We start from the raw sequence: 25,546 nt of genomic DNA on the forward strand, positions 1-25,546 counted from the left end.
AAAAGAAAAAAGATTTGGACAAGTTTAATATTCATTTAAATGAATATTGAATTTAAATGCAATTAGGCCCAGAAACGATAATACACCTTTTATTATTATTTTTCTTTACTTATTCAGCAGAATGTTGTGTTAAAAAAATAAAAATAAAAAGTTTCCATTTGTTATGAGATAATAGTTGTTGTTGTTGGTGGTGGTGGTGGTGGTTTTATTGTATAGTTTCTTATAATGGAGACAGGGTTTTAGTTCCATTGGGATTCTAACGCAAGAAAAACCAAATGAATTATGACTTATGTTCATTAACATTATTTAAATTGAGATTTAAATAATAGGGGGGGGGTAATAATAATAAATAATAAATTGAGATTTAAATAATGGGGGGGGGGTAATAATAATAAATAATAAATTGAGATTTAAATAATAGAGGGGGGGTAATAATAATAAATAATAAATTGAGATTTAAATAATAGAGGGGGGGTAATAATAATAAATAATAAATTGAGATTTAAATAATAGAGGGGGGGGGTAATAATAATAAATAATAAATTGAGATTTAAATAATAGAGGGGGGGGTAATAATAATAAATAATACATTGAGATTTAAATAATAGAGGGGGGGTAATAATAATAAATAATAAATTGAGATTTAAATAATAGAGGGGGGGTAATAATAATAAATAATAAATTGAGATTTAAATAATAGAGGGGGGGTAATAATAATAAATAATAAATTGAGATTTAAATAATTGGGGAGGGGGTAATAATAATAAATTATAAATTGAGATTTAAATAATAGAGGGGGGGTAATAATAATAAATAATAAATTGAGATTTAAATAATGGGGGGGTAATAATAATAAATAATAAATTGAGATTTAAATAATAGAGGGGGGGTAATAATAATAAATAATAAATTGAGATTTAAATAATGGGGGGGTAATAATAATAAATAATAAATTGAGATTTAAATAATAGAGGGGGGGTAATAATAATAAATAATAAATTGAGATGTAAATAATGGGGGGGTAATAATAATAAAAAAAAATTATACGACATCGAAGGACGATTTAGGTATCTAAAAATTTCGCCTGATCAAAAGACTATAGTCTATTTTTATACTAGAAAAAATGTCGTTTTGCGGAAATAAATTTCCGCGAATCGATTTGAAATGACAAAAACAATTGCTTATTAATAAATTAAAATTGTATATTGTACACGGCAGAGCTACAATACAGGTATAAAACTTCATGCTAAGAGAGATGAATGTACCGTTTCACACAGCTTCATAAGGATTACAAGATAGTATAAGGATTTAAAATGTAGTCAATTTACAAAAGAAAATTTTGAATGATACATATATTATATACACTATAAGCATTTGCACAATGTGCTCAGGTGTTATCAGAGGGTGGGGGAGGGGGCGGGGTTCACAGAGCTTCTGTTACCCACGTGACCCGAAAAGTAAAAGATGAAGGTGTGGTTTTCTTCGCAGGAATGGAGGCTGCCCTGAAAATTTACTTTTATCCGTTGCTGTTCATTTTCACCTGTGACGGTAATGTAAAATATTATTCTGCTCTGTGAATTCACTTCTAGTGTAGGATTTTGTCTAGGTGAAGATGTTTTCTTTTCCTCGAATCAACTTGCAATAGTTTGTCTGGGAAAACTGCAGATCAACCTGAACCAGGAATAAAAAATATGTACATTTCTATAATATATAAATAGTATATAAATACATTACTATTGTGTATAAATACTTATATAAATACATATAATAGATAGATACATTTTAATCCCTAAAACAGAAATGTGTATTGCGGCATTTGTTAAAAACAGAAATTGGGGGTGTGGTTTATGCATTTGCAGTAAGTGATAATGCGCTTCATCTGTAGACACGGTACAAGGATCAATTTTGTTTTTAGAAGAAACTATATAAAGTCATGGGCTAATTTGCATATTCACTAAATTATTATGATCATTAGCATACCAAAATCAAGGAGCATTTTCTGATGACAGACTGCAATAGCAGAGCATTTTTAGAACATATTTACAGTGAAGAAAAATGTTTCTCACGAAATTACTGCTCTTACTTTCATTGCTGTAAAGTGATTAATCTGCGAATAATTTGAGGGAAAAAATCACTGTTCATTGATTGGTCGCCTGGAACAATGGTGATCAATGATTAGTCTAAACATCGCTATTCATCATTATGATTATTTTTTTCATTCTGATTTTTTTTTTTTACAGTGAATAGATTTAGCAGGGCAAACAAAATTAAAATAAATAAAAGCAGAAAAACAAAACACAGGTTGAAAACATTTGGATCCATCATTATCAGAATGAATCAAAATAGTTGTAATGCTAGTGAGTGAGACTCCACAATTACTGTTAAAATGTCTGGGTTTAAGGGTGTGTGTGATTATGAACAGGTTTGGTGATGGAAAATAGGGTTTGAAGTGAAGTCAGCAATGATGTGACAGTTTAAGCCAGTGAAACAGAGAGAAGGACATAGGTAGAAAGATTGCGATGTGTGTGATAGCAAAAATATCATTTGTGAAATTAGAATATGCCCTAATTATGACCAAAGAATATGTCCTAGAATATGAAATTAGAATAATATCTCCTAAAACTGTTCTCAAATTATGTTTTAAAGTGCACACATGTTTACAAACAATTAGATGCTGATTCAGTTGATTATATTTTTTAATCCCATATTTGGCCATTGGCCAATTCCCACTCACCAGTTAGCTTATGTCCCTATTACAAAACTAGTAAATTCCAGGGATTGGCTAATATCCCTCTGAATGTTAGGGAAGAGACTGACACCACCAATCCTACCCCCAGAACACAGACCGTTTTACTGTCATGATCTCCCAGCCACAGACAGATGTGACATGTTCAGTACTTCCACTCCTCCAGTGGGGCAAACTCTTTTTCATTGTGCTACTCAGGAGTCAAAACCTCAGCTTTAACAGGTTTCATTCAGGTTATTGCAGTTTATCTCAGAAAATCACACACATATACCCATTCACAACTGGCACAATTTAGACTAACCCATCTATTGAGATATTCTTTCCTGCAGAACCAGAAATACAGGAATCTGGTTTGGAACTGGACCTGATCTGTCCCCTCCTACTTAATAACTCTAACTTTAACACCTATCCAACCTGAAGAACACTGAGTTACCTACTATGCCTGGACTTTTAGTTTGACTTCACCTATGTAACATCAGGAGGATCAGATTGGACTCCACCCCCTGAACTTTTGGTTCTGTAGGCAATGTGCTTGTATTTACCTAGTGGAATGTTTTTTGCAAAGCTAAAGGAAACTGGTATTACCTACATGAAGGAAATTTACATTAGGTCAGCATCTTTTAACAGTGTTTTTATTTACTTTAGGGTTCCATGTCCATGGTCCACCTGGTCCTCTCATTGTTCAGCTGGGAGACTCAGTGATGCTGCCCTGCTTTGTAGAAACTCCTCTACCACTGGAAGACCTGGAAGTGGAGTGGAAAAGAATTGACAGTGAAACTCTAGTGCACTTGTGGCAGAATGGAGAGAGTCGACCAGAGTCTCAGAACCAGCTTTATCATGAAAGAGCTCATTTCTTCACCAATGAGTTCACTCATGGAAACTTCTCCCTCCTCCTTACAGATGTGACCAGTAAAGATGCAGGAGTTTATAAGTGTGCTGTTTACACAAAGCTGGATTCTGGTGAAACTCTGATTGAAATAAAGGAGATTGGTGGGTAAAAATTTTCACCTCATTCATGAAATGTTCTGTAAAAATATTAGATTTTTTAAAAATTGGTCAATATTGTTATTATTATTATTATTTTAATGTAAAATCAAAATTTCAAACAATTCTCATTTCAGAGCGTTTGATCGTGTCTGGATCCCATGTTATATCTGCACAGGCGGGTGAAGATATCACTCTGAACTGCTCTGTAGACTCTCATCTCCCACCAGAAAATATAGAAGAGGTGTCATGGAAGAAAATGGAAGAAGATATCTTAGTGCTGCTTTATCAGGAGGGTCAGATCCTGACAGAGTCGACTGGTGAGAGATACGTGGACAGAGTACAATTCTTCAGCACTGAAGAAAGAAACAAAGGAAACTTCTCTATGAGACTGAAGAATGTCCAAACGGAGGACAAAGGGCTGTATATGTGTTTAGCGTTCTCTGGGACATCATCAGCTAACACAACTGTGGAGGTACAGCAGCTGGGTAAGTCACTGTATTTTATACACAAAACATGTAAAGATGTATCAGAGCTGATGTCTTAATAAGTAGTATGTGGAGTAACAGGGATAACATCATGTGATATGCACCACCCTAAAGAAGTAAAAAAAATGCCCTGCTTCTTTTAATAACTCTGGTGTTTGTGCCACACAGGTCTTTCCTTTCTGCATTTTGCAATTATCATTTTGTGTATACTTGGATTTGTAATCGGATCACTTGTACTGGGCTTCCTATCTTACACATGTTATAAAAGGAAAGGTAAGTCTGGTCTTCATTTTATGACTTTGATTTTATGAAGTTTTGTAACTTTACATTTTAACTCAACGTAAAAATAATGCATATATTCTTTTTGTTTATTTGTAGATGACAGCAGAAGAGCCGTAGCTATACAGTGTGCACATGTCCTTTGTCCTAACATTACCATGTCCATTGTCTTCATCCTCTGGGGTGTCACTGATGGTAAATATTGTTTCTCACAGTTAGTGTTTACAGCTGTATCAGGATAAACTCCAGAAATATGCATAAGAAATCCTTCATGAAAAGTAAGAATTCTTATCTATAAGACAATTACACACAAGATTTTTTCTATAAAATCTGGGAATGTGTGAGACAGGGACGATTCTAGGATTTTCATTTTTGTAAAGTTCTGGGAATTTTCATGGCTGGAAACTTTCCAAGGGAATTAACGGGAATATATGGGAGTTAATGGGAATAAACTGGGAATTTGCAAAATTGCAGGTTAGCCTATAACGGGGAACTTAAATGGAGTTGAAAAAAATATTGTGCAGCATAATCTTGGTTAAAACAACCATATAAAACAACCCTGTGTATTCCTCAATCACATGCACACAGCACTGCAGGGCTACTGAGGACACACCTCCACATGCACTGTGCATTCCTCCATAATATACACTGATCATTTCTTGAATCCTACAATTTCAAAAAATGTCCATCTTGGTGAGTAGTCATGTAAATTACATAAATATTACATATATTTATATTTAAAACAAGATTTTACTATTGTAAAAACAAATACACTGACTGAGCAAACATTTAGGTGAGATAAAAAAAAACTGTCTGAAAAAGACCATCCTTCACACACACACACACACACACACACACACTCACACTCAGTCACTTAAGGGGGGAATTCTTCCCTATTCTCCAGGCTCTGACTATCACAAGAATATTAAAGCCACAGTTCTGTATTTGAACCTGAAGATTACAATGTTGAATGGGACTTTTCTTGGAAGGGAAACGGTGGGGTGTGCTTTCATTTTACAGCAAACAGGGAAATATGGGTTTTGTTTTGTTTTTTACATTCAACATTTATGTTTTTGTGTTGTTTAATGAAAGAATTAAAGTACTACTTACAATTAAATCAAAGGCACAAATCTCATTTATGCATTATTTTGTTTGCATGTCAGCTTATGGCCAAACAAAATGTTTATATAAATTTCCCCAAATTTCTAAATAAATCCCCATTAATTCCCATAAATTCCCATAAATTCCTATTAAGTTTCCAACTTGGAATTTTTCCAAAATTCCCAAGATGAAGTTTCCGTGGAAATGTTTCAGAAGTTTTCCTTTGCATCCGTACTCCCTCATTTACTGATTCATTAAAGAATCTTCTCAACACCACACCATAACTAAATCTCTGATCACTCCAAGGAACTTGAATGTGGAGCTGGTGGTACAATCAGAACCTCTATTCAAGCTTCTGGATTATTTAGATGTTAAATTTTCTTTGAAAATGGTGATGGTGCCAGCACTGACTTCAGCAAAGTGCAGTAGTGACATCCATGCTGGAATTTAACTTCATCATGAATGCAGTTTCTATGGGTTGAGGCTCAGTTTTTTAATGGAATCATATCCTACATTTGTCCCCAAAATTATCAGCACTCTGAAGAGCAGAAACAATCCAATGCTCTCTGCTCAGTCCACTTGTTATTGACAGGACAGCGGAATCAGGAGATCTGAAAAGCTGTTTGTGTCACTGGTCGACTGATCATTAAAGGCTATATCTCATACTGGATTATCGACACTATACTGTCACCTTCCCAAAAGGCTCTGCAGGCTTGTACACCCACTCCAGTAGGGAAATGGCCACATACTGACCTGAGATTTGAACTAATTCAATGATCCTTATGATGGAATTCACAATATTCTGACTTAAGCAAATGCTGGAAAAAGAAATTTGTGTTATGACCATGGTCCAGTTTTCTTCTAGCCTGACTGAGCATCTCATTACACCACTCTCCTAATGTAGGTGATGTTGCAGGAGTAAGTCCATCCTCCATGCTAAACACATCACCTCTGACAGCCAATCCTGACTGGTGTAATGAATTATTGTTTCTGAGAGACAAGGCAAACACGCCTCACTCATGCTACCAGAAAACTGGGGTCACGTTTGTAACCCAAAGATATTTAACCTCTTGTTGTCTCCCCATCTCCATCAGCATTATTATAGAGAACACACTGCTGTACTGCCAAAGAGGATAGATGAAAAAAATCAACTCAGTCGTGCCACTAACATTTAAAATACTAAACATTAAAGGAAATTTTATAACTGAAATATGTTTTAGGTTGTTTGCAACAGTTCTGGAGTGAAGCAACTCATAATATAACTCATTTGGAAGTTTTCTTTATGTCTGAAAAACATTTCATCTATCTATCTATCCATCCATCCATCCATCCATCCATCCATCCACCTTCTAGGGATTTTTACTGAAGCAGCAACTTGTTCAGCCCTTAATTTTGCTCGGATCCTGTTACTACTTTGGATTGTTCTCCATCTGAAAACATTTCAAGGTATGATTTGATGATCAGTGGTCCGATGTGAATTTGCAGTCATGGGTATTATTACAAAAAGTCAATTTTAAATTCATAATGCTGGGTCATTAGGCCCATGTTCCAGATTATTCCTGGTGCCAAACCCATGCCAAAATAATGCCCCACATTATGTTTGTTGGAGGTAGGGGGTAAATGTAGTAGACACCTTTTCAATATCATCCATGAACCAATAGTTTGTCTGATTTTCTTAATGAAAACTGTATAATGTTACACAGCAGATCAGGAAAGGAATACTTTTTAAGTATAGCTAGCATTAAAATTATATATAAAGCTTTATATCTGACACTTTTTGAAAGCCTTTTTGAATTACACATTATTTCCCCTCTGCCATCTGAAAATTGAAAGGTGCCGTTTTCGACGCTGTTCAGCAAAATCTTTTCAAAATGTTTATTGCCTGTAATAAATATATTTAATGTCTTACATAAGCGAGGAAGTCACACGTATGTTGAAAAAATTGATTTCATATTATCATGCACTGTGACAGAAAGAGCATTTTTAATTGGGGAAATAAGTAGAGACCAGAGATCTGGATTACTGAAGTGAGATGGAAGAATTCTTATACAGCACTATGTAATAGTCTTAGAACAGTCTCACAAGGAGGCACAGACACCTCTATCTCTTGGTGGCAAAGGCATAAAAAAGAAAAATGTTTATGCTGGTTAGATCAGGTGAATGTGTGCACAAATGTCTGATATAATCTTTTTTTTTTTTATTATTTTACTTTTCATGTCTCTACTGTTCCCCTGCTAGAATTTCTCCCACAGTTTGTACTGTTACTTTCTGCTACCTCCATAAACACCTTCAGCAGTTTATCAGTACTTTTTAATTAAATTTATTTATGCTTTCTGGAGCTAGGAAGTAGTAAAATTGTGAAATTGTGTATTTTTTACATTGCAGATTTTCCCCAGCGATTAATTACCAAGTTGGCAATTCTGCTACAGTATACTGTGATAACTGTTTTTGCGTATTCTTGTGAGTATACATGAAATCATCACACCATTACTATCTGCAAAATTGTATTACATATGTTTATAAAGTGTAAAGTTAGGAAAGAAACTAATTAAGGTATGAAATAATTTCAAAACCATGTGCTTCTACTCGTGAAACACTGGTCGGAGAATCTACATACAAAATGATTGATCATACAGATTCATATGTTACATGCTTCCTCAAATCAGGGGCTCAGTTACAGTAAGACAGGATTAAACAAAGGTCTTGGAACCAGGAGATAAAGTCCTGTTTTCTTATATTATTTTATATATTAAAAGTGGTTGGAGTGTTAGAAATGCTCTTATATGTACTTTTTATCTAGCTTGAGTTTCAGTTAAACACTAAACTGAAAATCTTTAAATAAAACCTGCTTTCAGAGACTAGGGACCATTGTCTCAGGAAACTGCACCAAATGTGACATAAAATGAATATAAACAAATAAACCATGAAAATGTTTTCAATCTTATGTAACTGTTCTCATTACAGAGAGAGTTTTTATTTAAATTACCGACACAATTTATTTATCAAGGGCAAGTTTTCTGATATCATTAGTGAATGCTCTGCTTTTTTGCTGAAACTAAAGTTTGTGACACTGGTGCTGTATTATAATTCTGATGTATTATAATTCTCTCCTCAGTGCAGCTTTGAGTAAATCACATCAGTATCTGAATGAATTATTACGGCTGCTTGCTGCAGTTGATGTTATAAAGTCTTCAGAGTGAATGATACATAAATCCAAAAATTGCTATCCTTTACAAGGTTTTACTTCTGTATTTAGATTTTCTTTCCTTTTCATATTTCTCTTTACAAAGCATGGCATGTATTTGTGTAATATATACTAACTTTTTTGTTTTTATTGTCTAGCTATTTTTGTGGATATGTTGTTTAGCTTTGCCACTGAAGCGAAAGTAGCTCTGATAATCATGCTCCTGCTGCTACTTATTCCTGTTCTGGGTGTTATTGCTCTAAGTAGGTGTTTCAACCATTTATTATATTTGATTCTTATAGTGTGTGTATGTGTGTGTGTTTGTGTGTGTATGAACAAAAAAGAGAGCGAGAGTTGGATGTGGGTATATGAGTATAGATGTCAGAGAAGATATTTTCATATTTGATATTTTTTACATTGACATTTATGACACTCCTATCCAGAGTGACTTACAACTTATCTCGTTTCATACAACTGAGGGTTAAGGGCTCAGGGGCCAGCAGTGGCAGCTTGGTGGACCTGGGATTCGAACTCACTGATTGTTAGTCCAACACCGTAACCACTAAGCTACCAAATCAGCCACATTTTTACCTTTAATGGATTATTACTTTTAAGAAAATGCCTTTTTTTCATAATAAATTATAGAATTGATACACAGATACATTCCGATAAGGGCATAATCAGTCACTCTGTGTTTCTGAAATGTAATATCTTGCCATATAATTGTCCATAAATTTAAAACTGAAGTTAATGGGAAAAAAAAGTAAATAAATCCGATGCCTGTACTCTACATTCTGTCATCACATGCACCAACTGACCCTGTAGTGTTCAGCTGTACAATAATCATTTATAATCACAATCTTTGGAGTCACCCAGATTTCTGTAAAGCTGCTTTCCGATTATGTGATTATGATTTTGATAAAAGTGCAATATAAATAAAATCAAACTGAATTTCCAGAATTTCAGTTTAAGAAGAGTAAGGATGAGTGTATTAAAATTGCCTGTTAATATGCTGTGTCTTTGCCAAATTGTGCTGAAATACTGCCGTAATTTCCAAAAATGTTCTCCGAATATTGGAGAGTTTTCTTGATTTTGTATTAGTTTCGGTGAATCCAAAATCTCAAAATACAAGTGTGACTGATTTATAATAATATAAATTAATAATATTACCAATTCCCAGAATCTGACTCTTTTACCTGAGCATGTGTAGAACAGATATAAGAACGCTTCATATTTTGTAAAGGGTTAGGGTTACAAAAAGGGAAACAATATTAACTTTTCAGTACATTGATTTAAATCCAGACTTAGTGAGTGTGCAGACTGCATCATCATAATCTGACATCTTATAACATCTAATACACTGAACCTGAACATCCTAAGATGTTCCTAAGATCTTAACTGTGTTAGAAAAATAGATGATTAATCAGTAGACTGAGCAGTTGAACAGTTTACTCTATTTAATGTTTGAATGTTACAGTAAAGTACAGAAAAATAAAAAGTAGTGTTAAAAGTATAAAGCATTTTTAAAATCATTTATAATAAAAAAAGATTGTTTATAATTGTAAATGATTATAAATCCAAGTGATTTTATAGATGTTCTTGTCATTTTTTGAAAAAAGGATAACTTATAACATATTATTATATTATATTATATTATATCATATTATATTATATTATATTATGCTATAACAGTTATAGTATAACTATAATTCTGTCCTCTCTGTGTGAATTCCTTGTATTTTCTGTTTCTCAGTCATACTAATCAGATCTAGCGTATGTTATTTCACAAGTGAATGAGTCAGTGCTGTAATTATTCACACATAAAAGCATATTCAATAATTTGCTGTATATTAATACATCATAGTCAAGACATGGACTAAGTGCACTGGTGTTTAGACAATGCCTTTTATTTTGTTTTTGTTTTTGTTTTGGATAGCTAATAAAACCTGGAATTTAAAGACCATTCATGTTTTTTTTTAATTAGTTTTCTTTTTAAACAGGTCTTACACACCTCTGAAATAACCTTTTAATAATTCTTTCTTTTCCCCATACAGCATGCTGTAAAAAAATTCGTCCATTAACGATTTACAGAATTACAGAACTCAGTGATATTCTACGAATAACTGTTTTTACACTGGGATTTCAAAGTAAGTACCACTTACTTAAGTTAAATTTGATTGATTCTCATTTCATTAAATGATGAAATGTACTGTTATATTTTCCTCAGCACTTCTTATCCTAAAGGCTATTTAATATTTATAAAACATTTAGAATGCATGCACAGAATGTAAAGTAATCAAAGTTACACACATTTAACTTTTTAAATTATATTTACTTTAACATATATTCCTAAATTTTGTTGTTCTTATTGTCCAGATATCCTAAGATCAGTTTAATCATGTAATGTTTCAGTTTTCATTGGGTATCTGTATCTGCTGAGTCTGAAACATTTTTATAATTAAGCTTATTAGTTTCATTAGCATAATTAAAAACACAAATACACAAATAATTTCAGCTTAAAAAATTACAGCTCGAGCCTTTGCGAGCTAAACTGTTATTTGATATTTCTGTAATTAATATTCTTTGTTTTTCAGGAAGTGCGATTGCGTTATTAGTTCCACTTTTCACTTTGGTCTGGTTTTATTTTCGTTATTTTCTTGTTTTTCTGAGTAAGTACATCATGTAATACTTTATTCTACCTTTTTATTTTATTTATTTTGTTCAGTCAGACATAACAGACATTAAATTGAATGTAATATGAATTCATAACTATATGATTGTACTTTCAGTCCACAGATTTCACATTAATTACAAATCCATCCACATAGATACAGTTAACTAATTACACAACTTCATTAAAGTTGTGTAAAATTAAAACACAAACTCTTAAAAATAAAAACTTTGTGTGTTGGCCAGAAATACAATGAATTAAAATGTTAAACTGAAAAAATTTAGGTTAACTTCTCTTCCTTCTCTGTCTGAATAACTTTAATAATGTTAATGATGAACCAAATAATGGTTGTTGTGGTATATTCCATTGTATTTGGCTATTTTATTTACAATTAAGTAGTTCGCTAGAACTATGCTAACATTACTCACAAAACAATAAAGAAACACGGGTTTATTTAGTGTTCATGTGTGTATATTACCAGTTTCACCCTCGTTACCACTGATTTTTATTAGATGCACACAACATAACATTAAAGACAAAGGTCACAGAGCTGAAATCACAAAATGACAAATAAACAGAAATAACTGAATTGCTCAGAGGCAGAAGTGGATGTTATGTATCACGTCATAATACTTGATCATGTCTTTCTTTTAGGTATACATATGAAACTACACAGTTCTCTAAAGAACTGTCTAAACAAGAGAAACAAACTAGTAAAAAATCTTTTGCAAAAAATGTTAAAAATAAGATTTTTTTTAGTTGAGGGAAAATCCTTCAAAATATGAAATGACAATCTTATTGATACATGAAGCACTGCAAAGAGCATGGGACTGGCATATTCACAGATTCACTTTATTTTATTCTCATAATATTTCTGAAATACTGAAACACAGCAGATGATCATGTCTCAAACCATATCCTATTATATTAAATATTCAAGAAAGTCAATAATTCTGGAGTTGATTATTAATTTCATAAGACAGCACAGTGAGGGAAAAAATTATTTGATCCCCTGCTGATTTTGTACGTTTGCCCACTGACAAAGAAATGATCAGTCTGTAATTTTAATGGTAGGTTTATCTGAACAGTGAGAGGCAGAATAGCAACAAAAAAATCCGCATTTCAGAAAAGTTCTACATTGATTTGCATTTTAATGAGTGAAATAAGTATTTGATCCCCTATCAATCAGAAAGATTTCTGGCTCCCAGGTGTCTTTTATACAGGTAAGGAGCTGAGATTACAGTAGGAGCACTCTCAGGGAATGCTCTTACCTACACAAGGCTGGAATGAGCTACAAAGACCATCGCCAAGCAGCTTGGTGAGAAGGTGACAACAGTTGGTGCGATTATTCCCGAATGGAAGAAACACAAAAGGACTGTCGATCTTCCTCGGTCTGGGGCTCCATGCAAGATCTCACCTCATGGAGTTTCAATGATCATGAGAACGGCGAGGAATCAGCCCAGAATTACACTGGAGGATTTTGTCAATGATCTCAAGGCAGCTGGGACCATAGTCACCAAGAAAACAATTGGTAACACACTAGGCCGTGAAAGACTGAAATCCCCGCCTGCAAGGTCGCCCTGCTAAAGAAAGCACATGTACAGGCTCATCTGAAGTTTGCCAGTGAACATCTGAATGATTCAGAGGTCATGTGGTCAAATGAGACCAAAATCCAGCTCTTTGGCATCAACTCAACTTGCCGTGTTTGGAGGAGGAGGAATGCTGCCTATGACTCCAAGAAGACCATCCCCACCGTCAAACATGGAGGTGGAAACATTATGCTTTGGGGTGTTTTTCTGCTAAGGGGACAGGACAACCGCACCGCATCAAAGGGACGATGGACGGAGCCATGTACCATCAAATCTTGAGTGAGAACCTCCTTCCCTCAGCCGGGGAATTGAAAATGGGTAGTGGTTGCAAAGAGGAGTGGGCCCAAATTCCTTGAGATGTGTGCAAACCTGGTGGCCAACTACAAGAAATGTCTGATGTCTGTGATTGCCAACCGGGGTTAGCTACCAAGTACTAAGTCTGTTTTGCAAAGGGGTCAAATACTTATTTCACTCAATAAAATGCAAATCAATGTATAACTTTTTTGAAATGCGTTTTTCTGGATTGTTTTGTTATCCTGTCTCTCACTGTTCAGATAAACCTACCATTAAAATTACAGACTGATCATTTCTTTGTCAGTGGGCAAACGTACAAAATCAGCAGGGGATCAAATAATTTTTTCCCTCACTGTAGCAGGTATTGTAGATTCTGTAGTGTGCAGTAAATTTAATAACCTCAGTAAGACTTGTGAAAGATGTGTCATGTGAAGATGATGTAAAAATACTGTAGATGTTTCTTGTTGCAGGTGATTTACTCTATATATCAGGGACGTTGCTCCTGGAGGTTGTAAGGGTTTCAGGGTCGATCTACATCCATTACAATCTGAATGTTGATGTGAAAGGTAAGTACCAGTCCTGTGTCATTACTGTTTATTTTTGGTGGAGAAGCTTTTCCACTGGATGTACCAAAGAACTTCTAATAGTTTCATATAAAGCTGAACAGGACAGTCGATCAGGAAGCTAAGAGGAAAAAGCTAAGTACCATCCAGTACAAAAGCATGACCCTGTGTTTTAGCTTTAAAAGTGTTTTACTACAGTTTAATGAATTATTTGTACACTGAACATTCAGGTAATAACAGTGTCATGATTACACTGGTGTAAAAATGTTTGTGTTTTTTCTCGGTTTGTAGAACGGGACGCATTGGTCTGTGTGACGGTATTCCTCCAAATGCTGATCATGATTACACTGTTTACAAATATAAGCTTTTCACCAGGTATTGCTCACTTTTCATCTATTTTTCAAATCCTTTTTATTTTGATAGCATATTTAAAAAAAAAAAAAAACATTTACAGCATAAGAAAATGAGATTAGGAATCACTGTATTTTCACAGATGCCTTTAAAAGTGTAAACACATTCATACACAACATTCTTACTGTCCGTCAGTGCCACTGATTATGTCAATAAAATCAAGTGATATGTTAATTCTGTAGAAACGCGTTACACTTAGAAATCCATGACGGATGTATCTGTAGCTCTGACAAATAAGAGGGAATTGAAACCTCTTGAGTAGCAACGTCCTCAAATTCAGAAGCACTAAGATTTCACCATGTGCTGAGATAATGACATCACTCTGCTTCTGCTTACATTTTATCTTCTTATTTTTATACATGTAGTTTATAACGGTTTGGTTCATTCTGCTGGCATTCTTAGAGCCTGACCTGTTTATAGAGAACAATACTCTATATAGAGCAGATGCAGACAGTTCATTGTAGAAATGTCTTTGGTTATTGGGGAACCTCTGAGTTCAGAATTTTCATATGATGGGTCTCCAACCTTTTTTCCTGAGAGCTACTCCTCTTATATTTTTAGTGACATTTATTTACACAGCTTAATGCCATAAACCAAAGCAGCTGTATAAGCAATTTTTGCATGAACTTTGAAAAAAAAAAAAAAAGAAGTCAATATTGAACCGTCATATTTTGCAATAAATCGTTTACAATTCACCTAAACAGCATGTTAATTGTTGAGTTGGGTTAATGGAATGAGCATGACAGATTTGCTGACTAGATTAATCAGTTATTATTGTCAGATTTTGTTCATTAACAGGAATTCTGTTATTTATCCGCAAATTATTATTGACTCGTCCCATGGCGCATACCCTTATGTCCTCAGCAAGACTAAAAAAGACTCTTTTCATTAAAAAAAAAAAAAAGAACACTTGTGATGTTGAAGGTACCAGATACCTGCAACTGTATTTGACTTTATGTGATTAAATAATAGTATTTTTATGGGCATATGTAAGTTCAAAGGGAAATATTAAACAGTACTTTACTCTGCAACACCACCTGCACTAAAATGTCTACAGCACATGCGTCCTGATTCTTTTACTTTGGCTGCATCGTAGCTTTCGAGGCTGCATCGTAGGTTCCAAGTTAAAAGGATCTGCCATGTGTTTTCTTTATCCTTAATGTCTTGTTTTTTTTATCCTTTATGTCTTGATTTGATTTTCTTCAGTTTTGTACATACTCTGTGAGACTTTGGGCGGGCTGCTCAGCGACGTGTTGGAGACTGCTGGTCTAGATGTTACAGCTGATCTAGCTCACACAGCAGTGCTCTTTATTAGCAAACACAAAAAAGAATGGATTCTGAACATCTTTGTGTTATATGAAATTGTAAATCCCTCTAAGAGAATCTCCCCTCTGTAACAGACCAAATATCATTAGCATTTGTTTCCATGTAGAACCGTTTAAGCTGAAGGAATATGGAGTTGTGAAATGTCTGTTTTTGTTCATTTCAACTGTTTAGACCATCTATTGTCATGGAATATTAACAGTGTACATATGGCTTGTGCTATATGATGTCACACCTCAGTAATAGTATTTTATAAAAAAATAAATAGACTACTGCTGAGGTGAATTCTCAAATCAGAAAGTGTTGATTAATTTTCTAATATTATGCAGACCTGAGTATTTATATTTTTTATATTAATGCATTAATTGTAATACTAAAAGTATTGTTTCTATAGTAACAGTTCATTCACAAGTAGAAGCTCTGTGGATATTTAACAAAGAAAAGCAAATAATTATTCATGTGTTTGTCACAAGGCACTCAGGGCCTGAACACCAGAGGGAGCCATCGCCCGAATATTGACCGTTTCTGCCCACTTCCGGTTTAGTGGTGTATTTAAGCAGTGTGTTATCTCAGCTCCTTTGCGAAGCATTGTTTCTGTTCAGTTACTTGCCAAGCCTTGATTTAGTCATTGTTTAGATTGCCCGTGTATGACCTTGCCTGTTCTATTATTAACTACGAGTTTCGGATTTGAGTTTCGGTTTTGTTCTCAGTGGTGTTTTCTGGTTTTTGACCCCTTTCGCCTCGTTTCCTCGACTACGATTTTGCCTGCTGTCCTTTATAATAAATCTGCAAATGGATTCTAACACCCCGGTGTCCGACGAGTCATTGCAGTGTTTTTTGTTAGGAGACTTTTTTAAAAACATTTATTGAAGGAATCTTGAGTAGATGCTTTATAACAGTCAGTTATAATTTCTTTCTTTGTTTTTTTTATTATCAGGGTCTAAAAAACAATTACCCTCAGGTTACAAAAAAACTGATTTCAATGTACACTACTCACAAAAAGTTAAGGATATTCGGCTTTCGGGTGAAATTTCAGGATGCACCTAAAATGCACTATAACCTTTACAGGTGAACTTAATTTGACCTTCTCTACACTTTTGAATGTGCAACTGTTCAGTGTTTCAGTACTTTTTGCAGAACTTGCTGTTCTCTAACAAGGTGCTTAACGGCAAAAGTCACAACTGGAGTTTGATCCATGAATCGACCAATAAATTTTCTAGTTCAATTAGAATTGGTATTTAAACAGTCCTCTTCATCATGCTGTTCACAGTTTGACATCATGAGACCGAGATGACACCTAACAACTGATCAACAGTACCTCGCCATTGCGAGGCTTCAAACAGGATGTTCTCAGAAGGAAGTGACCACTGAGCTTAGAGTGTCACAGAGTGTCATCAGCAGGTTGCAACAGAGACACAGAGAGACTGGAAGAGTCACAGAAAGGCATAGAAGTGGACGTCCTTTGGCCACATCCCACGTTGATGACCCACTTCATTGTGAACAGTGCCCTGTGGAACCGGATGATGAATGCCACTCAACTCCAGGCACATTTAAGGGAGGTGAGAGGCACCCAAGTGTCACATCAGACCATTCAAAACTGTTTACATCAGCGTGGTCTGCATGCTAGATGACCTGCAAGGGTACCTGACCACACCACCAGACATAGGCGTCGGGCCAGGGAGCATTTACGCTGCACGAGGGACCAGTGGGCCTCAGTGCTGTTCTCTGATGAAAGTCGATTCACGTTGAGCAGAAATGATGGCCAACAACTATGTTGGAGACGTCAAGGAGAGCGCTATGCATCAGCCACTGTTGTGGTGGTGTTACAGTCTGGGCAGGTGTGTCTAATCAATACAGAACTGCCCTACATCTTGTGAATGGTACAGTGACAAGCCAATACTACCTGAATAACATCATTAATCCAGTCATTGTGCCCCTGCATGAACAACACAGGCCTAATTTCATCTTCATGGACGACAATGCTCCAGCTCATCGAGGTCGTGTCATTAGGGAACGGCTGCTGGAAGCTGCGGTACCTCAAATGGAGTGGCCTGCACTTTCTCCAGACCTGAATCCCATAGAAAACCTATGGGATCAGCTGAGTCGCCGTGTAGAGGCTCGTAACCCTGCAGCCCAGAACTTCAATGACCTCAGGGCCGCCCTTCAAGAAGAGTGGAATGCCATGCCTCAGCAGACAATAAGTCGACTCGTGAACAGCATGAGACATCGTTGTCAAGCTGTAATTGATGGTCAAGGGCACAAGACAAATTATTGAGACATTTTTTGTTGTGGTATACCCACCACTGTTGTTGGCTTTTGTTTCAATAAATTGTTTGAGATGAGGAAATCACCATTGCATGCTTCTACTTAAATACCCTACTTTCATGATATTATATCACTGTAGCGTGAACTTTTTACATTTTCCATAAATTTCACCCAAACTTTTTGTGAGAAGTGTATATACATTTTCCCTCAACATACACCAACATTCAGAAACCAGTTGGGAAAAATAAGCAGATCCTGCTTAATATTACTTTAAGACATGAACAGGGAAGAGATTTTGTTTCTACTATCACAGACTTGGTACTGTTGATATTAATGATTTTGCCTTATCTACCACAGATGAAAGATATCGCTCCAGAAAGAGTGGGACACATCACTGTAAGTACACTATTATTTTGTCACAGTACGCTTCTATGTCTCAGTCAATATTTATCCAAATTACAATAAGGCCATAAAATACCTTTATTAAAATTCACAAAACAATAATCTCAGTTAAAAGGCAAAAGTTAATGATTTCTCTAAATCTCCTGTCTTTGTATTGCAGCTTTACCCCATTTGGTTGTGTTCATGTTTGGTACAGTGGGGGTTGTTTTTGTGAACGCTGGTGCATTATTAGTAGAGCTGATCCTAAAAGCACGTGAGTGAGCTGTGTGCTCCATGATTTTAATAATAATAATAATAATAATAATAATAATAATAATAATAATACAAAATTTATCACTGTAAAATGTGTGAAATTACTAACAGATAAAAATTATATTATACACAGAAATGCTATTGAAATCAGTCCAGTTAATATAAACATATGGAACTTCACTTTCTTTTCTTTTCCACACTTTATTATAAACAGGAAATGGTGAGCGGACAGTGGATCTGCGACTTATTCTCATACCCACTGAAAGTGTCTTTGCTGTGTGCTACATTTCTTTACAAATATCTACTTTATGTAAGTATAATCTACTGGATCTGTGTAGTACTTGTGTACTCTCTAAACATGACCAGTTTCTGTTCTAAAATACATGTCATGTTTTTCTTTCACACAGGGAAGGAGAACAAAAAAGTGTAAATGTGTATTTTAAAGGTTATGAATATACAGGACAATTTATTTTTTTTTATTTTGTTTAGACTGAAGACATGATCATTTTTTATTCTCATTATTACAGATTTGCAAATGACATAAAGAAGCTGCGACAGTTGTGTGTGTGTAAAAAGACTCGGAGGGTCAGTATATCACTGTGTGTAGAATTTTACATGGAATAAGTAGAAATAAAAAAATCTGAAAAAAAAACATCATTTGTGCAGTTTCCACTTGCTCATCATATGAGACAAATAAGCAGAAAAATAATTCCTAAAAATAATGTCTTGCCTTTAACACAGGATTCCACAACATAAACTGGTGAATCTGGCTCCTGATCCTCAGCCCTCAGGGTCTTAGCAGGTAGGATTAATACCACATTATTTTATTTTACATTAATTGTTTATATAACTACATAGAGTTTAAACAAATAACAAAACAGTAAAATCTGCTCCACAGTTCGTTTACTTAGACTTACTTTATGTTTAGCTGAATACAGTTCCTCCCTACATTAATAATCAGGGGCATAATTTCCATTGGGGACAGGGGGGACATGTGGGGACTTTTTCAAAATCCCGCTGGAGGAGCAGGACCAGAGTCTAGGATTTTCATTTAAGGGGGGCTCAGCCCCCAATGAAGGTATAATAGTAAAAAATAATAAATAAATAAATTGATTAATTAATTAAAATTAAAGTTTGACTAACAGGGTATGATGGTAAACTTGATGCAGCATTCCACTGTATTGCATAGATGTGTATAACATTTGAGAACTGAACAAGCCAAAGATCTTCCTGAGCTCACACACACACACACACACACACACACACTTGTCCTCTGATCCTCGCTCTGCGACGCCGCGGTCTGCGGATTGAAGAACGTGCTGAAAGACGGGGAGGAGCCGAAAGTCTGCCGGAGTTTCATATGAAATTTAAAGAGGACTGAGGCGATCACCAATTTGTGTACAGTTTATGGAGAATTGCATTATTTTTAGGGGGGCTGAAATGTTAGGGGGGCTAAAGCCCCTCTAAAAATGGCCTAGCGATGCCCATAAGCTGGACACAGAGAGTCTGCCTGTGTCAATGCGCGCGTCCGTGTCCAGGAATGTCACGCGCACACTCGCTAAAACTAGCTCAGTGAAAGGTGTAATGAACAGGTATAATGAGCAGGTATGGCGGTTGTGGCACAATCAGCGATGAAACGCCAGAAACAGCAACAGATCACTTTAATGTCATCATGGATGTAAAGAAAGAAAGGAGATGTGAGTTGGTTGATTCTGTAAATTAGCTCAGGTCAGGATAATCATATTTTCATGCAGATTCTGTGTAGCATGAAAACGAGTTCACTTTAAACCGCGCATTTTCTCTCAGCAATGTATGACCAGCAGACTCTGGGTGCTAATTTAATGTTTAATGACTTCATATGATCATAACTCAGAGGACAGATGAGGTGGACAGTTAGGATACATGTGATTGAAGGGACAGATGGAGGACAATGAAAAATGTTCTTTTTATATATATATATATATATATATATATATATATATATATATATATATATATATATATATATATATATATATATATATATATATATATGTATATGTACGTATGTGTGTGTGTGTGTGTCTGAGATTGTGGAAGAATCTTGCATCCTGTGCACCAAATAAGTGGTGTATCTAAGTAGTGTATCTATAGTGTTATCAATTTCCCATCCTTTTGAATTACAGAAGTAAGGATTACAGATGGTTATTCCTACCCTGGTGTAATACAGTGTTGGAGGCATAAAATGATCTACTTTAGGTATTTGAGCTGCACAGAAAATTAGCACCAGGAATGTAAATATTTTAATTTGTTCATAAACTAAGGGTGGTTGTTTATGCATGAGAAACCATTATTCAAGTATTGATTAACATTTCTATATAATTCCATATTAATTTTGCTGCTGTCTATCTGCAAATGATATTACAAAATAGTAATGTAACACACACAGTTGAAAAAAAGCTTTTTGCTTTTTCTGTTCTAAACATCAGTGGTTTGATGGATGTGTCTCTGACAAACAACCCCTCCAAATCACTGAATTCAGGGGTTGTTTTTCAGGTGTTGGGCTCGGCCCCTTAGTTCCAGTGAAAGGAACTCTTAATGCTTCAGCATACCAAGACAGTACCAAGACATTTTGGACAATTTCATGGTCCCAAATTGGGGATGACCCCTTCCTGTTCCAACATGACTGCACACCACTCCTGTGCAACAAGTGATTTATTTTACATTTTCAGGTACAGCAGTTAGTTTAAGATAAAAGTGTGTTTAACAGTCAAATTGGAGTCTCACATTATTTAAATTTTATTCATACACAAAACATTAATGGTGAACATTTTTGACTTTATAAAATGATTGGTGATCGGCCCCTTTTAAACAATAAAGAAAGTAAGACATCTTTTTTTATATGCACATTTAATAGCCTACTATTCTTTTTGATAGAATTTATCATTATTAGTTAACTTAATTATTTCCTGGATTTTGTATCACCATAGTCTCTAAATGTATGTAAATGCAGGAAATGGGATTCGAATCAAAAACATTTTCCCCCATTTTGTGTTCCCCCACTTCTCAAACCAAAGTTACATAATAATAGTTAATAATAAAGTTAATAATAATAGAGTAATACATTTTCTCATTACACTAGGCTTATCATATTTTTTTTTACTCATGAATAACCCTTCCCCTTTTGTTTTTAGCATAAAATCCTCAAACACAACCCCAGAAGATTGCTAATGTACATCTACCTGGTTCCTGCACTGTCACCTGACTAGCTGACATCCCTACAGAAACCACTAGTGACTGTACTAGTTGATTAGTCTGTGCAACTCCATATAAAGATCTGTTTTTTGCTGTGGTATGCAGTTATGGGGAAAACAAAACACCCTCCATCACTTCTGTCTTTTTATATATCAGGGGCTAAATAACCACTGTTCGGTTCTCACCAGCTTCTAGAAATAGACTCAGGTGAGAACAAAAAAACAACAGATTTCAACATTTAATCATTTTTTCCCTAAACATGAACCAACATTCTGAACATTTAGCCTCATTGTCCTGTCGCATGACCTGATTCCAGCTCAGATTAAGCTGCTGGACAGATGGTCTCGATGGTCTTCAGAATATTCCGGTAATAAAGTGGACTTTATCAGCTGTCTCACTGACTGCACGATTCCCAGGTCCTGTAGCTCAACAAGCTCAAATCATCACCCCTCCACTGCCATGCTTCACAGTTGGTTTAATCTGCTTACAGAGGCTTAACATGTTGCTTTGGATTTTTCTTTGTATGTCTGAATAGTCTGAGCTTAGACTGAATTTGCTGAGATGCTCACTCCTCAGACTCCTTCTGCAGAACAGCTGTATTGAACGTTCTCCCCACATGTAAACAGTTCTTCACATTGTAGAATGATGAATTTGAAATTATATGTAGATGGCCTTAAAAACCTTCACAGACTGATGAGCAGCAACAGTTTCTCTGAGTCCTGGCTGATTTCCTTTCTTCTTGACATGATGTAGACACTCACACGAGTGATCCCGTACACCAAAGTTCTGCTTTTACAGACAGTCACACTTCATGATGATGAACTAATTTTGTTTATTTCATTAGTAACCTGGCCTCTAATTACTCTCTTATTAATGGTGAAAGTAGGAAAGGTGTATTTATTTTTTTGGGAAAAAATGAGTACAGTACCCCTGCCTTTCGCGCAATGAGCGCTGGGATAGCAGCAGACCCCCGTGAAAATGAGTACAGTACCTGAGGTTATAAGTTTCTTTATAGAAGTTAGTGAGATCCACACAGTTATTATTTAGGTCCTGATAAATAAAAATATAGAATTGAAGGAAGGTGTCCTTTTTCCCCCTGTAAGTAATTGAATGCACTAGTTTGATTGACTCAGAGATTTATTTTAAATATGCCTGTAATGTTATATTTTTATATCTTATTTTTATTTATTTTTTTTTATTTTACAATCCTTTCTGTGATACTTAAATGTGAATCTCTTGTCTTCATGTTTGCTTCCGCTATATAATTGTTTTTTTTGTTTTTTTTATTTAAATGCCAGGTATTATGACTAAATTTGTTTTACTTAATTGCCTATTTTGAGACATACTGTAGGATAAAGATTAGGATTTAAACTCAGTCTGGCATTAAAAACATTTATTGTATTGTTTAATCATCTGCCAAATTCACCTGTGTTTATGACGCAATAATCTGTTATCAGAAATCTGTATATAAAACTCCAGGGATTACAAAGTTTTCTATTGATTTATTGCATCTTTGAGAGCTCAGAGTTTATATTTACATACAGAACAAATCAATCAGATTACATGCTATGTAAATATTTCCATAAAATTACTTCGTTACAGTACTAGAGAGTAAAAGAGAGTTTTTGTGCTTTACGTGAGTTTTTATATTTCTGTCAACTTTTACTTCACTACTTTTTTTAAACAAATTCTATACTTTTACTCCGATACATTTTCTGTTCTCATTTTCATTACTTACTACAAAAAAACCCTGCGTCCAAATTTGCAGTAAAGGAAGTTTGTGGTTAATGATGACTTTAGGCCACTTTGACTTGACTTTAGTGTCCACACGTTTTAAAAACGGAGATTTTTCTACTTCGGTTATCTTATTTTGTCCACATGACCTACGTGTTAAAAATATCTTTGTCCACATGAAAACGCAAAACACCCTGTTAAGTGCTGTCAGGAGCATAGCCAATCAGAAGCCTAGACAAAACTTTATTACAGGTTCCGGTAGTTTAACAACAATGGTGCATCGCGTGAAAGTGATGCCCTTGACATGCAAAATTCATTCATTGTAGAATGTAGCAGTCCGATCGGGTCTCATCCAAAACCACCATCGCTGTGTGCATTGTCGGAGTTTTGTATGTAGCAGCAGTGAGCTCCGTATTACATTCCGGCCCTCTGTTCATGAATGTAATGTCCGAGTAACTGCGTGTGTATGTGCACGCATGTAAAAAGTCCAGTAAGAAACGTTAACACAGTCAGTAGTTTATGTAAGTCTGCTATTGCACAAAATATCTTCATCAACAAAGCTCAGAAAATCAAGGAGACCGGCACACAGACAATGATGTCAATTCTTCAAAATCTCCGTTTCCCCTGTCCATACCACACCACTGAAAAAATCTTCACTTTGGAAGGAGTTTTCCAAAAGCTCAGTTTTCGACGACCTCAAACTGCATTAGCGTGTGGACGAAAGGTCAAAACCCAGAGAAAAATCCCCGGCTACGTGTGGACATGGCCTTAGTTATATGTTTGGAAACACTGATACTGTACACTTCATTACAATACAGTTCTAAAGACCTCTTCTTTCTTTCATGCAAGTCTTATTTTTTGGTGGTACACTTATTGAGGAGTTTAAGAAAGAAAGCACTGCAGAATAAAATTCATAATTCTCCAGATGTTTACAGTCTTGCTTTTTTATTAAATTTACTTCTACTTTTACTTTCCATACTTGAGTACATTCATGGAAATACTACTTTTGATACTTAAGTACAGTTTATTTTAGATGCTTTAAGACTTTTACTCAAGTAGAGTTATAATGGTTGACTTTAACTTTTACTTGAGTCATTTTCTAACAAAATACCTGTACTTTTACTCAAGTATGGCTTTAGGGTACTTTATACAACACTGAGTATTTAATGTAAGAGCGATGCAGGAAAGGTACAAAAAGTAATAAAAGTATTTGTATAATTGTGTATAACGTTCAGTACAGGAACACAGGAAATGTCACTGTTTACATTTAAAACTGCTCAGGTGTGTGTCAATGAATATCAATGCTGAACTGATAGCAGCAGCATCTGATCAGATTGTGTTTTTTGGTTCTTCTGTATTTCAAAAAATCAAAAACAAATTTTTTTCATGTAAAATGCGGCTTATGTAAATATCAGTATTTTTCACTTTCTACATGAATTAAATTGTGAGTACAGAACAGTATTCAGTGTAACAGTGTTACATGTTGCTTGTTTTACTTTTTTTTATTGTTTCCAAATCTCATGTACCGGTTCTATAATATATTCAGCCATGTGAACACAGTGCTTCCAGGTTTGTTATGATAATAATGAAACATAAATAAATTCATTACTATTCTGATTTATCTGTTTCTTTCTGACTACAAATGTTGGTGTGTTTGTCATTATACAATTAGTCTGATTAAAACCATGTCTTCTCTAAGGAAGGCCTCTAACACACCGATATTAGATTTATATTAAAATAATTCAGAAAGATTTATTCTTCATTTTGCTTTATTATGAACAGAAGCGTTATTTAGCGTTTCCTGCCCCTGAAATAAAATAATGTTTATTAAAGTTCTTTATGTATGAGAGACTACACTGAAGCTGATATAAAACCAAACACTGCATTTCAGCTGAAACCTGGATAATTATTTTCAGTATCAGAGCTTAGTTCTGCTTTGCAGTGGGATTTGTCACACTTTGTGTGATTTGTTACTCACAGAAAACACTTTCTACCTGGATCAACCTTAAAAACAAACAAAAAAACA

At 35.0% G+C, this 25,546-nt stretch overlaps 1 protein-coding gene across 5 annotated transcripts; it reads left to right on the plus strand.

Moving 5' to 3' along the window:
* The first annotated feature begins 1,453 nt into the window (after window positions 1-1,453).
* On the plus strand, window positions 1,454-25,279 carry LOC131363526 (uncharacterized). 5 transcript variants are annotated; one of them, XR_009206336.1, is made up of 20 exons: window positions 1,454-1,548; window positions 3,392-3,736; window positions 3,868-4,218; window positions 4,387-4,491; window positions 4,597-4,692; window positions 6,952-7,044; window positions 7,984-8,058; window positions 8,941-9,045; window positions 10,837-10,929; window positions 11,377-11,451; window positions 13,807-13,902; window positions 14,191-14,274; window positions 18,256-18,294; window positions 18,461-18,553; window positions 18,767-18,862; window positions 18,960-18,997; window positions 19,080-19,137; window positions 19,294-19,354; window positions 21,088-21,263; window positions 21,726-25,279. XR_009206336.1 is itself a non-coding variant. In XM_058406147.1 (19 exons), exons 1-18 carry the CDS (start codon window positions 1,491-1,493, stop codon window positions 19,306-19,308), a joined length of 1,896 nt encoding a protein of 631 aa, XP_058262130.1. In that variant the 5' UTR covers window positions 1,454-1,490; the 3' UTR covers window positions 19,309-19,354; window positions 21,726-25,275. The 5 variants fall into 5 exon arrangements, 2 of the variants coding, with proteins under 2 accessions (XP_058262130.1, XP_058262131.1); XR_009206335.1 differs by having other exon boundaries at window positions 18,960-18,978; window positions 21,726-25,278; XR_009206337.1 differs by lacking the exon at window positions 21,088-21,263 and having other exon boundaries at window positions 21,726-25,277.
* The last annotated feature ends 267 nt before the right edge of the window (window positions 25,280-25,546 follow it).

The sequence above is a fragment of the Hemibagrus wyckioides genome, linkage group LG13 (genome assembly GCF_019097595.1).
Source record: "Hemibagrus wyckioides isolate EC202008001 linkage group LG13, SWU_Hwy_1.0, whole genome shotgun sequence".
Taxonomy (NCBI): Eukaryota; Metazoa; Chordata; class Actinopteri; order Siluriformes; family Bagridae; genus Hemibagrus; species Hemibagrus wyckioides.

Excerpts from the sequence above, each read along its gene's own strand:
- LOC131363526 (XM_058406147.1), top strand. The coding sequence starts at position 1,491 with ATGGAGGCTGCCCTGAAAATTTACTTTTATCCGTTGCTGTTCATTTTC. Across the intron at positions 4,492-4,596 it reads CACATGTTATAAAAGGAAAG|ATGACAGCAGAAGAGCCGTA; the intron begins GTAAGTCTGGTC and ends GTTTATTTGTAG. Across the intron at positions 7,045-7,983 it reads CCATCTGAAAACATTTCAAG|ATTTTCCCCAGCGATTAATT; the intron begins GTATGATTTGAT and ends TTTACATTGCAG.